General features: G+C 44.8%; 1 protein-coding gene across 4 annotated transcripts in view; it reads right to left on the bottom strand.

Moving 5' to 3' along the window:
* Positions 1 to 262: 262 nt before the first annotated feature.
* Positions 263 to 15433, bottom strand: part of dag1 (dystroglycan 1) — a 50812-nt gene continuing 35641 nt past the window's right edge. For all 4 annotated transcript variants that reach the window (XM_030419737.1, XM_030419740.1, XM_030419738.1 and 1 more), the window contains exons 3-4: positions 4663 to 5124; positions 263 to 4506 (exon numbers count right to left, since the gene is read on the bottom strand). In XM_030419737.1, coding sequence (XP_030275597.1) covers positions 2677 to 4506; positions 4663 to 5124 — 2292 coding nt within the window. In that variant the 3' untranslated portion in view covers positions 263 to 2676. The remainder of the gene's footprint in view (positions 4507 to 4662; positions 5125 to 15433) is intronic.

Genomic DNA, 15433 nt, shown 5'->3' with positions numbered 1-15433 from the left:
AACTATGCTGTCTCAGTCAAACCAAATCAATCCTCCATTAGTCTTTGTCGTCACTATGATCCATTTATCCATTTTAGCAACTAGCGATGTCTTGGGAATACATTCATCATTGCTTCCTCTCCTTCCAAATTAAACTCTGTCATGAATTATCACAGGGGTGCAACAGAGCTGGCAAATTGTTTACATCTAATCAATATTCTGAGCAATCAATGCAAATTATCTGTATGCAGTGTGTGGAAAGACAGATCGAGCTGAGAGAGTGTTTTCACAGCGTAGCCTTTTTAATGGGCAGAGCTTTCACACTGAATTGTCCAACTAGTCATTCAGTAGCAGAATAATTTAGTACAAAAAAGGACAGCAGTACGACTCTTTCAACGGGTCCAAAAGACCATAGATGGTTGCCAGGCAGCAAGCCATCTCGAGAGGTAAAACCTCTAGTGGACTTCAGACTGATGGATTTATCAATTCAAGGCTAAGTGGAAGCAGTAGAAAAGTGACAGTGATCAAAAACCTCATCCATAAACATCAGTCAGGTTTTGAGCGGAGAATATGACAGGTGGGAGATTTCTCATTGGTGGAAAAAACTCCCGACAGAAGCAGCAAAGATACGTTAAATCAGATACATGAATGAAGAAGGGTGATTGTTTTTATCGTACCAGTTGGTTTTATTATGACAATGCACACTTGAAAAGCAAAAAAGCCTTGGCATCCTGCAAAAACCAACAATATTATGACAATACGAGTCACTCGCTTCAGCCTGCATCCACCAGTCACTGAGTGGACTGCACCTTACATTATTATTGCAAAGGGTCACTTTCAGTTGAAACTCATTAGCAAACATAAGGACATAAAAATAAAATTTGTGATTACATAAAATATCGGTCATTCCGTCTTTGTATAGTGGGAGATACATTTTGATATGCAAACACACACGATAAAAGAAAACACTTAAAATATGTGACCCATGACAAAAAAAAAAAAAGAAAGTGTACATAATTGAATCATAATTGAACTTCTAGGCTAAGATTTTACAAATCACAGAAGACTAATCATTAATCATGTTTTCTTTTAATAATCAACGATTTGAGGCTGTATCAAAAACTTTGTAAAAAAATTAGAAGGAGATTTTCATTGACAATTTTTCAGTGAGCTAATTACTGGAAATTCAAGCTTCTGTCTTCCTTCTGAATCTCTGCCTCAGTGTCAGACACTCGTCTCCCCTGTGACCTCTAAAATGTGAATATCTGTACAATCCCATCTGGGAGAGTCTCCATGGCACACGACGTTTCTCCTCTGACTGGAGAGCAGAACTGCCTCATTACATAAAAAAATAATTATCCCTGGTCCAAAATAAACTGAAGGGATCCTTTCCTGTTGACGGACATGTTGTATGTATGAATGAACAAAAGGGCAGAAATGGCATTTCATTTTTACTGTGGTGTTTGTCACCTCAAGGCGCCAAATTGAGGTGAAATCTGCATAAAACTATATATTTTGCATCCAAATCTACACAAAAATCTGCATTTACAGATTAGTTAGATAATCTCTTTAGTAATAAAAACAGTAGTGTTTCACATTAGCCTCATCCCACCCAGTTTTTTGTTGCTAAAACCTTATTGAGCCGGTTAGATCTGCTGCAGCGATCAGGGCAGCTGAGAGGAAGGAGTTTTTATAATCTAATGGGCTGTAATTGACATATTGTTATATGCAAACAGGAGTAAAGAGCTCCTGCAGGTTATTTCAGCGAGGCATTCCCTCTTCCTTCCCACTTTCTTCCACCACCAAAAAAATAGAACACAATCTATCAGAATATCTTCCAGATATACAGTGAATTTTTAAAACCAATGAAACAAACAAATTATTTATTATTCATCTCTAAATCTTTTTATAGGCTACCTTGTTATTCTCATCTTTACTAGACATTGTGAATAAGGATAGAAACAGACAACTAGTGTTAAAAGGCAAACCGTATTGAATCTGAATAAACACACCCACTCATTCACACACACACATACACACACACACACACACACACCTCGGCCTCCCATTCTCTTGTGTCGTCTGCAGGGGTGATTCGAGATCCTCGTGATAGCTTCTTTCATATCCAGAGAATCTCACTCCTTATTAAAAAACACGAGTGGTTGCCTGCAGTGGTCTGATGGCAGTTCACTGTCTTCTCGTATTATTTAAAAGCAAGACAAAAGAAGAGTTGTTAGGCAAACGATTCAGTCCAGAAAGAAAATGAATAAAAACCTTTCGGATAATGAGAAAAAACAAAACCAAAAAAAAGCCAGTATTGAAAATCAACAGAGGAAAAAATGAAATGCTGGGAAGGGAGAACACATCTCCCAATCATCGCTTCTGACCAACTGGTCGATCAAAAAGCCAATGTGACGAGAATTTGTTTGTCTTAGGCCACTGTAGTAGCTGGGCTACCACTAAAACAGTAGTCCCTCCCAGCTGTATCAACCAATCATCCCATCTGTCGACTGTAAAACCCCACCCGACTCATTACTCCCCCTCCCAAACCAAAGTCCCCTGTAGCTGTTTTGTACTTTAGCACCTCTTGTCATCTCTCCCTGTAAATGTCCAGACAGACAAACACCAGAATGGAAACCGTCACAGTTCCTCGGGCATCCTCTCCCTCCACCCTACGAGGGGAGGGTTAAACAAGTCTTAGGGTGGCACGTAGGGAGGTGGAGATCTGTAGGGAGTCATGTTCTTGGGACGGGAACCCTTGCCCTCCATGGGAGTGGTGAAGGGTGGTGGTGGCTGGTAGGGAGGCGCGTTGGGGTCCTCGTCCCGTAGGGCTGTGTACTCCCCCAGCAACTCCTGGTTTAGGGGAGTGGTCTCTGGTGTGGCCATGTTTGGGTACTCTGGGGGTGGAAGCGGAGGCTTTTCTTCCTGTAGAATCAAGGGCATACTGGAAGATGGAGGCGGCTTAGAGTCATCAAGTTCATCTGCAAAGATAATCGGCACACCTTTCTTGATGAAGGTGGCCTGGTCCTCGATGGTCAGTTTTCCCTTCCGTTTCTTCCTGTAGCAGATCATCGCAATGATGCCTGCTATCAACAAGATTGCGGCCACCACCACAGCAGGAATGACCGTGTGGAGATAGACGTCATCAGTGCTCTGCCGGCCTGTTCCCAGAGCTGGAGTGACTGCTGGAGGTTCTGGAATATCGATCTCTCCCTCTGGGATGAAGGAAGTTGTTCTGCAGCTTGCCCTTCCTTTGACCATGACGTCCAGTGGTCTGAATTCAGGCTCCATAGAGTACCTGAAGGTCTGCGAGGGTTTCCCATCATTACTGGCGAGTATCTTGCTCATGGCTTTGAGCTGTTCCTTTGGACATGGGTGCTGTGGAAGGCTGGTGTTCGTCCACTCCACCACAATGGAACCTTTGGTGATGTTTCTTAGACTGACTGTACTGCTGTTGCGGTCTCCCAGTGCATATGCCAGCTTCTTGACCAGAAGAATCTTCTTGTGGATGTCATTTGTTATTGAACGTGGCTCACCATCGAATCGGGCCGTGAAGATCACAGGGGTCTTATCATTGAATGGCCAGCGGTTTACACGGACCTCAAAAGCATCGATGGCATTCAGACCACCTTTGTCAGTTGCCTGCATGAAGTACTCATGTTTTCCCACATGTTGGACATCAGGCAGACCATACAGGAGCTGGCTAGTGGTGTTGAACTGGATCCAGGAGCCCTCACCAACCACTTCATTGTGGTTCTGTCTCAATGTTAGACGCAGCTTGTCTGTTGTGCCGTCCTCTTTATCAAAGAATGTGTCAACTGGGATCTTAACCTCAAAATAGGTGCCCACCAATGCATTAACCTGGTCAATTGGGTTTCGCAGTACAGGCTTCACATTGTTTGGATCCGGGATGACAGCAGGCGATGTGGTACGCCTCGAGGGCTTGGCTGTGGAGGTCTTTGGCTCTCTGGGCACCGGTGTGGTTCTGGGTCTCTTGGGTTTCTTGGTAGGTCTTCTAGTAGGTGTAGGTGTAGGCGGTGTGGCAGTGGCCTCCACATAAATCGGCCTGGAGATTGTTGGCTGAATAGAAATGGTGCTGGTGGTCTCCAATACACTGGTTGGTTGAGGGGGTCCTTGGGTTGGGGTGTGGACGATAGTGTCACGGAACCTGATAGTAGGCTTGCCTGGCAGAGGAACAGGGCCTCTTACGGGTGGGGCAGAGCTCTCAGTAGGTGCAGCAATAGACGGGGAGGAGAGAGTTGGGATTATCCTCACTGGAGGCTCCACTACAGTTGTCGGAGGAAGAACTGCCAGGACAGGCGTCGGAGTGTTGTTTAATTGGCGCCTCACCCTCTTAGGGACATGGGGTTTCTTATTGGCGATGTGCCATCCCACCACAGGGTAGCCCAACTTGGCCGACATTGTGCCTTCCTTTGCTGGACCCTGGACGCTGTTGATATTTGGGACTGTGCTCTGGTCCAGTGAGCAGCCGAGCTTCCAGGACAACAGAACTCCGTTTTCAACCACCTGGGAGGACATTGAGAATTGTTAATTTAATTATCCATCTGATAATATATTAAATTATTCACTGACTAACACATATTTACTCATCCACAATAGCACTCATGCATTCACCAGCATGTATCCTCATTTCCTAACTCACTTGCCTGCACATCAACTCACCTTTTTCGCATTTCCCGGGCCAGCCATGAATGCTGACATGTCGAACAGCCTGTTGTTGACCACAGGGAGTATCTTCATGTGCTGGAGCCCCACCCCAGAGAAGCTCCTCATGTTATCCAGGAGCTCCACCCTCTGTTCCGAGCTCATCTTGGTCAAATCAGCGTCCAGGATCACCGTCAGCACTGTGACCGGTTCCTCGTTGCCACACATGAATGCCTGGATGTCGTCTTGCGTAGTGGCTTGGTTGGAGACCAGCTGGGCTGAATCTGCGTCGGTATAATCTTCAGGGTGTACCTCAATGGAGAACACTTCTGACGAAGAAGAAGATTTTGTGTGGTTGGAGATGGATACGGAGATGTAATGGACACCCTTGTCCTCCTCCAATGGGAGACCCTGAAGGATTCTGCTGCTGGCATCCCAGTGCAGCCAGGCGGGGAGGGACTCCTTACCCATCTCTGAGATCTGAAAGATAAAGGAAACAGAGGGTGAACTGATGTTTCAGTATGAATACCAGGAGAGACGATTAATCACCAACGAGTTTATCACAGAATAAAGGGGGATATATGATTTAATGGGATAACAGATTATAATCAAAGTTTATCTTTATCTGTAAACAACATATGGAACAAAAGAAACAAATGTCAGAAGCATCATTTCTGATCTGCACACAAACGGTCTAATGATAGACACAAACAGTGAAAGCCTCATAGTCATAAAAGCTTTCAGAAATAGAACATTCTGCGAACATGAAACAGGTAATGTTTGCTCATCAAACAGATAATGTACTTCGCAGATTCCTGAAAATTCTTTTTGATGAAGGCTTAACGGAAAAAATACACTTTTACGTCAACAAAGTAGGCAGAGAGGTCGTTGCCTGGAACCCGGTAACCTCTTGCTGTGGGTTAGAGTTAGTGCTGCCTTAACTGCTATTCATGCAAGTTGTGCTTGATTAAAATCTTTTTTGACAGAGAGTGATGCGGAAATATAGTGCTGGATTCGTGCTATAAATGACAGGAGCAGGATTTACTGCTGGCGCCCCTCTCAGCCCGACTCTGCACATACAGACACAATGAAAAGCAGTGCTCTGAATTGTAATCTAAACTCGACTAAAATTAAAATAACTTGGCCAATTATACGAGCGGGGACGTCCCCGTGGCAGGAGGCTGATGGAGAGAAATGGATCACAGGGGAGTGACAATGCATCCACAACCATAAATCCCAAAACAAGAACAAATGCACGCTGTGCTCCCCAGCCCCTACAAGTTAATTCTGCGGCTAATAAATCCTGGTTGATAAATTATGTAGAGGCAGTGCTCCCTCGACACATCATTAATGCTCTAACCAGCACACAGGCAGCGCCGGGGGAAAACGCACACACACATAAAGACCCACACAGACCAGCACACATCCAGACACACACGTTCTCTAACATGCAGACATACACAAAAATGGACACACATTCACTCAAGCTAAAGGCTAAACGCACAAGGCTGCACAGTGGGAGGTGTGTGTGCGTTTTCCCTCAGATGTACAGTTCACACATGGCCACACAGATAAAATCAAATGTGTACGTACACACACACACACACACACACACACACATGCAGACACACACACACACACACAATTTGCCAGAAGCTGGGCTTTTAAAAATTATCCCCTCATGGACAATTCCTTTAAAACCCTCCTCCCCCCCGGACAGGCGTCCACACCTCGCACAGCCTCTGCCCTTTTCCTAGAAATACTTGGATCTCTGTCTTTTTTCCAGCAGCAGAGGAAACAGTGAAAACAGGCAACTCCAACCATTTTATATCTGATTTTATTTGCTTTTTCTTTTTTTTAGTCGTGCCTCCCTTTTTCATATTCAGTTCCCTCTCTTATTCCTTTCCCTTCATCTTCCTCTGACACCTCACCCCTCCTCTGTAACCCCGCCTTCCTCTTTTCTGCTGTCATCATTTCAAAATGTCATTATCAGATTCTGACAGGCTTTTTCACAGCGAGATAAAAGATTATTTCTGAGGTGGTGATGTAGGAAGATGTCACGACTTCTGGCCAAGATCATGAAATCAAAAATGTATTTACAATACAATCCTCCAAGATAAATGTAGGTGACAGGAAAACATCAGAATGTTTCTTGTTTTCTGAATGTCCACTGCTGCAAACAAATATCACTGACAGACCTGATCACACATATTTGCCTGAAAAGGAAAACAAGAAACAAAAACCTGTACGTGTCTTCACACGCAGGCTCCTCCAGCAATATTTGATTTAATTTGTCTCACGGAGCTCCACAGCCTCCAAACTTCAAACCAATTGCCTCTTGACATGGCATTACAAATTAAATCAGAAAGAGATGATGAAGGACAAGTGAGTTGCCAGGCAGTAATCTCATCAGAACTGTCATAATTGCTCCGTAAATTACTAAATTGTGTCCTGAAAGCACAACAGTGATCGCTTCCTTATCTGCTGACAATTAAATATGAGTGTGAGGGTGAAAATATAGGTGAGACTTTCTGTATTCATGTTCATGGTTTTTTTTTAATGAGTTTATAACAAAATAAACATGAAAAATAGACGATTATTCCTGATATGTCAATAATGGAATGTCTCATTATTTTACTGGGAAATATTTCATTTTCAGGATATTATTACATTATTATGTGAACTGAAAGCCTATAACTATACTTTAAACTATAAATGACAAAAGGCCAATAAAGCAATGTAACTGAGTATATTTACTCAAGTTCTACTGAAATGTGTGACTTTCCCTTTTACCAGAGTAACATTTTAACTCAGTATCTTTACTTTTACTCATGAATGACTTTTGGGGACTGTTCACAACACAGCAAAAGGCAGAACAGAAGCGTCGCCTCTGGTTTATTTAACGGCTATTATTTTATTATCAGAAAAGTATAAATATTAATACAAATCTCCCGTCATTCATCCCTGTAGACAAACAGCAACGTGCTCTCAGTCAGCCGTCCTGACTCGGTAAGCGTTAAAACAAAAACACAGCGGTGCCTTTTTAAACTCCGACATGAACTCAGCAGAGAGCTTGTAGTTTCCTGCCTCCCTAACAGAACATGAAAAATACATCAAATCCCCCAAAATGTCAAGAAAAATATTTCATATCTTTTCCTGGCACAAGGCTGCAGCGCGCGAGAGAGCTTGATGTTTGGCCCTAAAGGTTATCGTGTGCTCTCACAGACTCCTCTAGCCTCCCTTCCCCTCCGATACAACACACACCACTGGCAAGGTTACCTCCTAAGCCCGTCTGCAGCAGCGAGGGAAAACCCTGCACTGGAAGATTTATTTGGAAGGAGCGCAGAGGGCCGGGCTGCAGAACCAAGCAGACTGAAACTATTTTCTGTGAAACTATTAAGGTGGTGGCAAGGGCAACTCAGGGCAAAGACACAACACACAGACGCAACAATCAAAGTTAATTTACTCGGGCTGTGATAACCTCTCCCAGCAGAGGTTATATGCCTTGCTCAAGGACTTTTCGACAGGGGAATCAACGTCTTATTAACCTCCCAAAAAAAAAGATTCCAGCCCTGACCACTTCTGAGTAATACGGCTTTTGAGGAGGTACACAATTACGTTAAGCACCGTGTACAATGACTGTTAATGTCGATGACAGTAAAAACCCCAGCCAGCAGGAGATAAGAGCCTATTGGACGATTTGAAGAATGAGTCACTGTCATCATGTGTGAAGCGAGGCTGTCACCCCCAGTGTGAGTGCAGCAGGGAGCCACATCCGCCTCACCCGCCTCACCCGCCTCACCCCTCCAACCCCCCGACTTAAAAGACTGTTAATTAAAATGAGTGATAATCTCATCAAAGTTGAGGCTTGTTTGATCATTTTCTCATTTTTTTTTCCTTCACACACACACACACACACACACACACACACACACACACACCATAAAGCCGGCGTGACTATCAGCACTATAAGCTACAGTGATGGGCAACAAACTCGGGTGAGAACGTATTTGAAGTCTATGTGAGCGACAGGCGTGAAACACTGGCAGACATTATCGCACATCATCATCTTTATGTGACTCTGCATGGCCGCCGTCGCTCGCTCGCTCTGCCTCCTCAGCTGTTTTGTTTGGCGTCGCAGCCGCTGAGAGGAGCTGCAGTTTGGAGTTAAGACGGTTCACGTTGTAGACCGTGAGTCCGATGCTAAAGCTGTTTGTATAGAGAGGGAGGATGCCAACGGCGTTCTGTGACATAGATAACAACTTGTTAAAAGGTCCAGTGTGCAGGATTTAAAGCGAAACTCACCTAAAAGCAACCGAGGCTTTATTTGGGATTGAATATGAGTCAAACCTTCGTGTAAAAGCATAATTACGATGAAAGAGGCACTTTTAAGATTTACCGTAGTTTCGGTTTTGGGCACGTTAATTTTGAACGGGAGTGCATGGGGCAGGACATGCTAGCATCAAAATCTCTATTTTTAAAACAGTAAGAAGTCTCGACACAACATGAACGTTAGCTGCTGCAGCTCCTGCGCGTCGCCGTCATGGCCGACAAAAACTGTCGATCCCCGAGTGCGACCTGACAGGCAGGAGAGTAACGGTGAACCGCTCCTCAAGCATGCCTGTCAGGTCGCACTCGGGGATCGACAGTTTTTGTCGGCCATGACGGCGACGCGCAGGAGCTGCAGCAGCTAACGTGAGTTGTTCAAAAACCTTCTTTTTCATAAACTGTGTGTACACAAACAATGTTCTCAATGCTCGTGTTCATGTGTAGAGACCCTGGTGATGCTACCAGCAAAGTTTCATGTTGTGTCGAGACTTCTTACTGTTCTAAAAATAGCGATTTTGATGCTAGCATGTCTTGCCCCTAGCTATCCCGTTCAAAATTAACGTGCCCAAAACCGAAACTACGGTAAATCTTAAAAGTGCCTCTTTCGTCATAATTATGCTTTCACACGAAGGTTTGACTCATATTCAATCCCAAATAAAGCCTTGGTTGCTTTTTGGCGAGAGTTTTGCTTTAAGGGCGGGAGTGGAATATAATATTCATGAGCGTGTTTAATATCTGCAGAGCGAGTTCTCTCCTACAGAGTCGGTCTAGACGTCACTGAATCCTAAAAACTGGACTTTTAATTAAAGTTTGTCTCTGAGAAATCCATTTTTTTGTATCTTTTTCTGTTTCTAGTTATCGTACCGTTCACTTCACTACGTTGATGAGTTACTAATCAACAGATTCTCACCTTACGTACTGGACATGTGATCAGGTTATATTAAAACATTTCGTTTGAAGGATTGAAACTACCCTGCAGTCTGTGAAGTGTTTCTGCTCCAACATTAAAATGCTGCCTGCACAGTGCTGCAACACTTAGCAGGAGCCGTGCTGCTGCATAATGAGCACTTTCACTGTTGATCCTTTGACTACATTTTGATGATGATGATGCTTCCAAACATGAAAATAAGTACAGTTTCTGAATGAGTGACCTTGGCTGCATTCAGACAGACAGAGTCCAGCGCTGTGGTGATTAGCTGCAGAGTGAAGTGTTTGTCCACATCGACAGATTGTAAAAATACAATAATGAAGAACCAGGATACAGAGCAGTCTGTTGTGTGTCCTCTGTAGCATCCAGCCGCGCTTCTAGTGACCCTGCGACCGACCCGTTGTGACCCACAGTGACTGTGCGGACCAACAGTTGAATAGAAACTGGTGAACGCGGCTGAATTATCATGTTTTGGACACACTGGCCTCATTCAGGAGCTGCGTTTTCACCGTAACACTGTATTTGGTCTGAATTCAGCCTTTTACATGTGCCGTTAAAACCTGGAACCAATCACTGTCGGCGCTGAATCCATCAAATATTCACCCAGAGATTTAAAGTGCAGACGTTTTATCAGATTTCTACAAAGTGCCTCCGCCTGCAGCTAGCAGCCAACCCAGAAGAGTTTTGAAGTTATCGACAGGACCTCCTCAGCAGCCGACTCCCCTCGTGTTTTTATGTCTGCGGGCCGGTTCCGTCGTCTTCTGAAGCGGCCGCTAATCTGTATTTTATTGATGATTCTGCCAGGAGAGTTTCACGCACATCCAGAGCTCCAGTTGCATTTCATTTAAATCCGTCTATGCAGACAAATGAACTGGACTTTAACTTCTCGAACCCAGAAAAGATTCTCATCACAACTCTTTATGGCTCATTATCGCAGCTCATGTGTGCTGCTGATCCACCTCCACCAACACGCACACCTTAATTACCCAGGAGACTTCACAGAGGTCTGATGAGGACACAAAGATGGAGGAGTGGGAGAACGAGTGTTTCCAGAGAGATGGAGGGAAAGAAAGAGGGAGGTCAAGCAAGAAGAACGACAGACAGAAACAGAGAGATATCAGGAGGAGGCGTCGAGGAGAGAAAGCAGATCATTGTTGCGGCGAGACGAGAACACGGAGAAAGAAGGCCATTGTTAGCAAGGACCCGGCTGACAGCTCCAGAGATAAGCTTCATATTTTGGAGAAGGTGAGGAAGGAGGAGGTCGTGTTGTGACTTGGGTGAAATGAAACGCTGCGTGGCGAAGGAATGAGAGGAAGGAAAACAGAGGCAGGATGGAGGGAGCAGGGGAAAGAAAGGGGAAAAGGGAGGGAGGGAAGATGAAGGGAGAAGGAGGGAGGAGAAGCAGGGGAAGTGAGAGATAATGTGAAAAGGGGTGAGAAGTGGAGCGAGACGGAGAGTGACCCAGCAGGGGGCGAGTGAGAAAGTGGTTGCATACAGCGAGCGAGCAGCAAAACCTACAGAGAGAAGGAAGGAACGAGGAACTGCTGGCATCGTCGAGCGTTTCCAGCGGAAAATATGAGGCGAGGACGAGGGATGGAAGGATGGAGGAGCTATAGAATGAGAGAGGAGGAGGGGGCTAACAGGCCGGCGGATGTTTACAAGAGGAAATCCATCTTACAGCCCATTTTCTAACGTTAAAAATTCATCCGTGGCCCGAGTCCACGGCCGGCACATTCACACTGCTGAACAGGAACAGAAGTATACGAGCAGCGAGGGCCGCGGCTCTGAAGAGACGTAGCAGGTGTGTTAGACATGACAGATTCAGGGAAACCTCTGAACTGCATGTTTATGCATCACACGAGAGACTAGAGAAGAAAATGTTTGTGTAATTTGGGTGAACTGGCCCTTTAAGAGAGCACCAGGAGCTCGGCCTCGCACCTTGTTGCTCAATGAGAAAATCCACCATGCACACATTATCATATACCACCTGCACTGTAAAGCATAATATAATTATGCATTAACGACTTCTCGACCATAAAATCTCCAACGCACGTCCAAAACTCTGCACAACTTCCTGTTCGAGTCCAAAATAAAAGCACAGCAGTGGAACTGCAGTTATGAGATTTTCTGAAACGTCATAAAAACTGAATGGAAATGAATATTCCCACAGAGGAAATACATTCCAGCAAAAATATACCGTTTCATTAATAGGCCCGATTGTAGGACGCAGCAAAGTCAAGACATCCGCAGGAATCAGCTGTGTGAGGAGGAAATTATGGGATGTGGGATTAAAATGTCAGCAGAGTGTCTGACTGCTGCACCAAGAAGAGTTCACCGACAAACACAAGGGACGACTCCTCAGACACACAGTGAACAGGCATGTGCATGTGTGTACATTAACACACACACACACACACTCACACACACACACACACACACGCTGTCTCTGAACCACAAACACACCCCTATTATACAGTCATTAAAGTATAATGATGGAGAGAGCTCTTAGCTATAAAACCTGCCCTAAAGTATACGCTCTCTCTCCATCACACACACACACACACACACACACACACACACACACACACACACACACACAGTTGTAACCCTCGTTGCCAAAGCCTGCAGCAAAACTCATAAAGCTCTCCCCCATCGCCTCTCTACCTCTCTCTCTCTCTCTTTTACAGCGATGAGAGGTTGCTGTTTGATTCCAGCTGTGTGGGTGAGGGATCGAGGAAGAGGTGGTGTGTGTGTGTGTGTGTGTGTGTGTGTGTGTGTGTGTGTGTGTGAGGGCAGGGACACTAAATCAGCTGCTCGTGCTGACCACGCAAGAGCAGAAGAGAAATACTGAGTGTGAATGTGTGAAGGCAGAAGACGGTGAGGCTGCGCATGTGTGAGAGGAGCACAACGATACTAGAAGTGTGTGTGTGTGTGTGTGTGTGTGTGTGTGTGTGTGTGTGTGTGTGTGTGTGTGTGTCTGTGTGTGTGTTTTGTTATGACAAGGACAACTGGAAGGCGAGCGAGGAGACCAGCACACAGCTTGCCGTCTGTGCAGCAGACTCGGCTTAGCAAACACGACGCTGCCTCGCCGCCTCCTGTGCTACTGGACCCGGCGAGCGAGGGGAATAAAGCAGCGCGTAAACAGAGTCCTGCAGAGACAGATGTTGTGTGTGAGTGTGTGTGAAAGACAGAGAGACGGTGTGAAATAGAGAGAGAGAGAGAGGGAGAGAAAATGAGCTCGAAGGACACAGAGAGACTGAAAGAATGAGGTGAACACACACACACACACACACACACACACACACGGGCAGGAAACACACTATATGTACTATATGTATACGTGAGCGTGCACGTGTATATTTGTACAACCCCTGCTTGGAACAATAACACTGTGTGTGTGTGTGTGTGTGTGTGTGTGTGAGAGTGTGTGTGTGTGTGTGTGTGTGTGTTATCTCTGTCTCAGCATGTGGCTCGTTTTCCGCAGACTCTCAGCTTCAGCTCTGACTAATGCTGCAGCCCCACCAGAATTACTCACTATCATCACACACACACACACACACACACACACACACACACACACACAGTAGAAAACATACTACTGTATTTTTAACTCTTGCGGGTCTCTGAGCCTCGACACACTCACGCTGTGTTTCTTTGCTTTAATTTGACTTTTGTAGCGAAGAGAAAAACAGAACTGTGTTTTTGTTTTCTTTACGAAACATGTTTCCGTGTTTTCTGACACACACTCGTCTCTGCACGTTACAAAATATGACAGAGGAAAGTATGACAAATCTATCTCGTGATTATCCTGCAACAATCGTCCAAACGCGGTCAAAACTCTGGGAAATGGCTCAAAAACAATCAGTGGAATCTCTTACAGCTAAAATCTGAATAAAAGTATCTCTAACATCTTATTTTATTTAGCTTAGCGTCTGGTTTTCAACAAACTGAGAACTTTAGGTGTTGCTCCTACAAAGATAACGATGGACTTTGGGAATCTTGTGTCTGATGACGGGTCAAAATAGCTTCTAATATCTGTGGACACTGAGCATGAAAGAAACTGACATTTTATATGTTTTATATAAATTCTTATCAAAATGGTTTCTGATTAGGAATGATCACAGCCCCTTTTTATTTGACTGTAATTAAACAGTGAATGTACATGCAGGACAGTCGTCTCCGGGCTTCAGCAGATCAGCAGCTTTTGCACGACGCTGACAGATTTATAAAAAAAAAAAAAGACGACAGGACCTCACTGAAGGGAAAACACAAACTGTGCACTCAGCTTCAAGTGTCACTCCGCTCTGTACGAGCAGGAGAGGAGAGTTAGAAGAAAAAGTGTGATGAGAAGCAGAAGAATTTAAAAAAAAAATAAATAAAAGAATAGAAGACGGAGCTGGAGGCCAAATCAGAACTCTGTTAAATCCATTGTGACACGGATACAATGAAGCAAAACACGAGACAATTAACCACACTTCACCCAAAGTTTAGTTCCCATCATTTCTCCTGAGACGCAAATATAAAGAATTCAATTAACTCGACTGTACAATAAGATGTTTGACAGACTTTCTTTCTTCACTGTATCCTCCTCCTCCTCCTCCTCCTCCTCCTCCTCCCCCTCCCCCTCCTCCTCCTCCTCCTCCTCCTCCTCCTCCTCCTCAGCAGCTCATCCAAAGCCCTCTCTTGTCCCTAGGTCAGCAATTATCATCCCCTCTTTCTTTGATGCCGTGTGAATAAAACATTAGCTATCTTTATCCGGCTAACGAGCTACAGCGCCGACACAAACCATTAAATCTTAAACACATTGCTCTGGGATAATGAGAGACATGATATAGTTTTTGAAGTGAAGGAGATGCAGGGCGTCGCCGGCCGGCCGGCCGATCACTCAAAATAAAATCAATGCAGTCTGAGATGAGACGAACAACATGTGGGGAGTTAAAGGCTCCGAACCACGCGACTCTCGTACGAACAGTGAAAGCGTGCTGAAAGGGTTTGATCCCATAATCCGGCCTGTGTATTATCACACCACGACGATCAACAAATTTGCTCGGTGGAGAACTTCCTTAATAGGCCAATCTAGCTCCGCACATCCAGCATCTAAATATAATCTGCTACTGTAACCTTCACACGCCAAATATGGCTTCGGCTCACTAAGCCTGGAAAACCAATGAAAGCAGCACGCCGCGCTGCAACTCCACTTCCCCCCTTTGGGCGACAACCAAGCATGCTGTGGAGGACGTCTGCCAATCCCAGACCTGTGGTTGCTAGGTTACAGGAGGACACACCATGACAACATCATCAGGAGACACAAACGCTCAGAACTTTTTACTCTCTGTGGAAACTTCAACCGCCAAATAAGATCTTTTGTTCTCTTCCACTGGATTCAAAATGTATCTTTCATGAGACAAAGCAAACTTTACATTTGGAATCTGAGATGATGCAAGAATAAACAAACTAAATAAATAATCCTCATAGATTATCAGAGGATTAAGGCTTCTGGATCTAGAGGAACATGGAGGTTTATTCCACAGA

This window comes from Sparus aurata, chromosome 6, assembly GCF_900880675.1.
Source record: "Sparus aurata chromosome 6, fSpaAur1.1, whole genome shotgun sequence".
NCBI classification, from domain to species: Eukaryota; Metazoa; Chordata; class Actinopteri; order Spariformes; family Sparidae; genus Sparus; species Sparus aurata.
The sequence above is the reverse complement of the archived record's forward strand: the minus strand, read 5'-3'. Positions and strand labels throughout refer to the sequence as shown.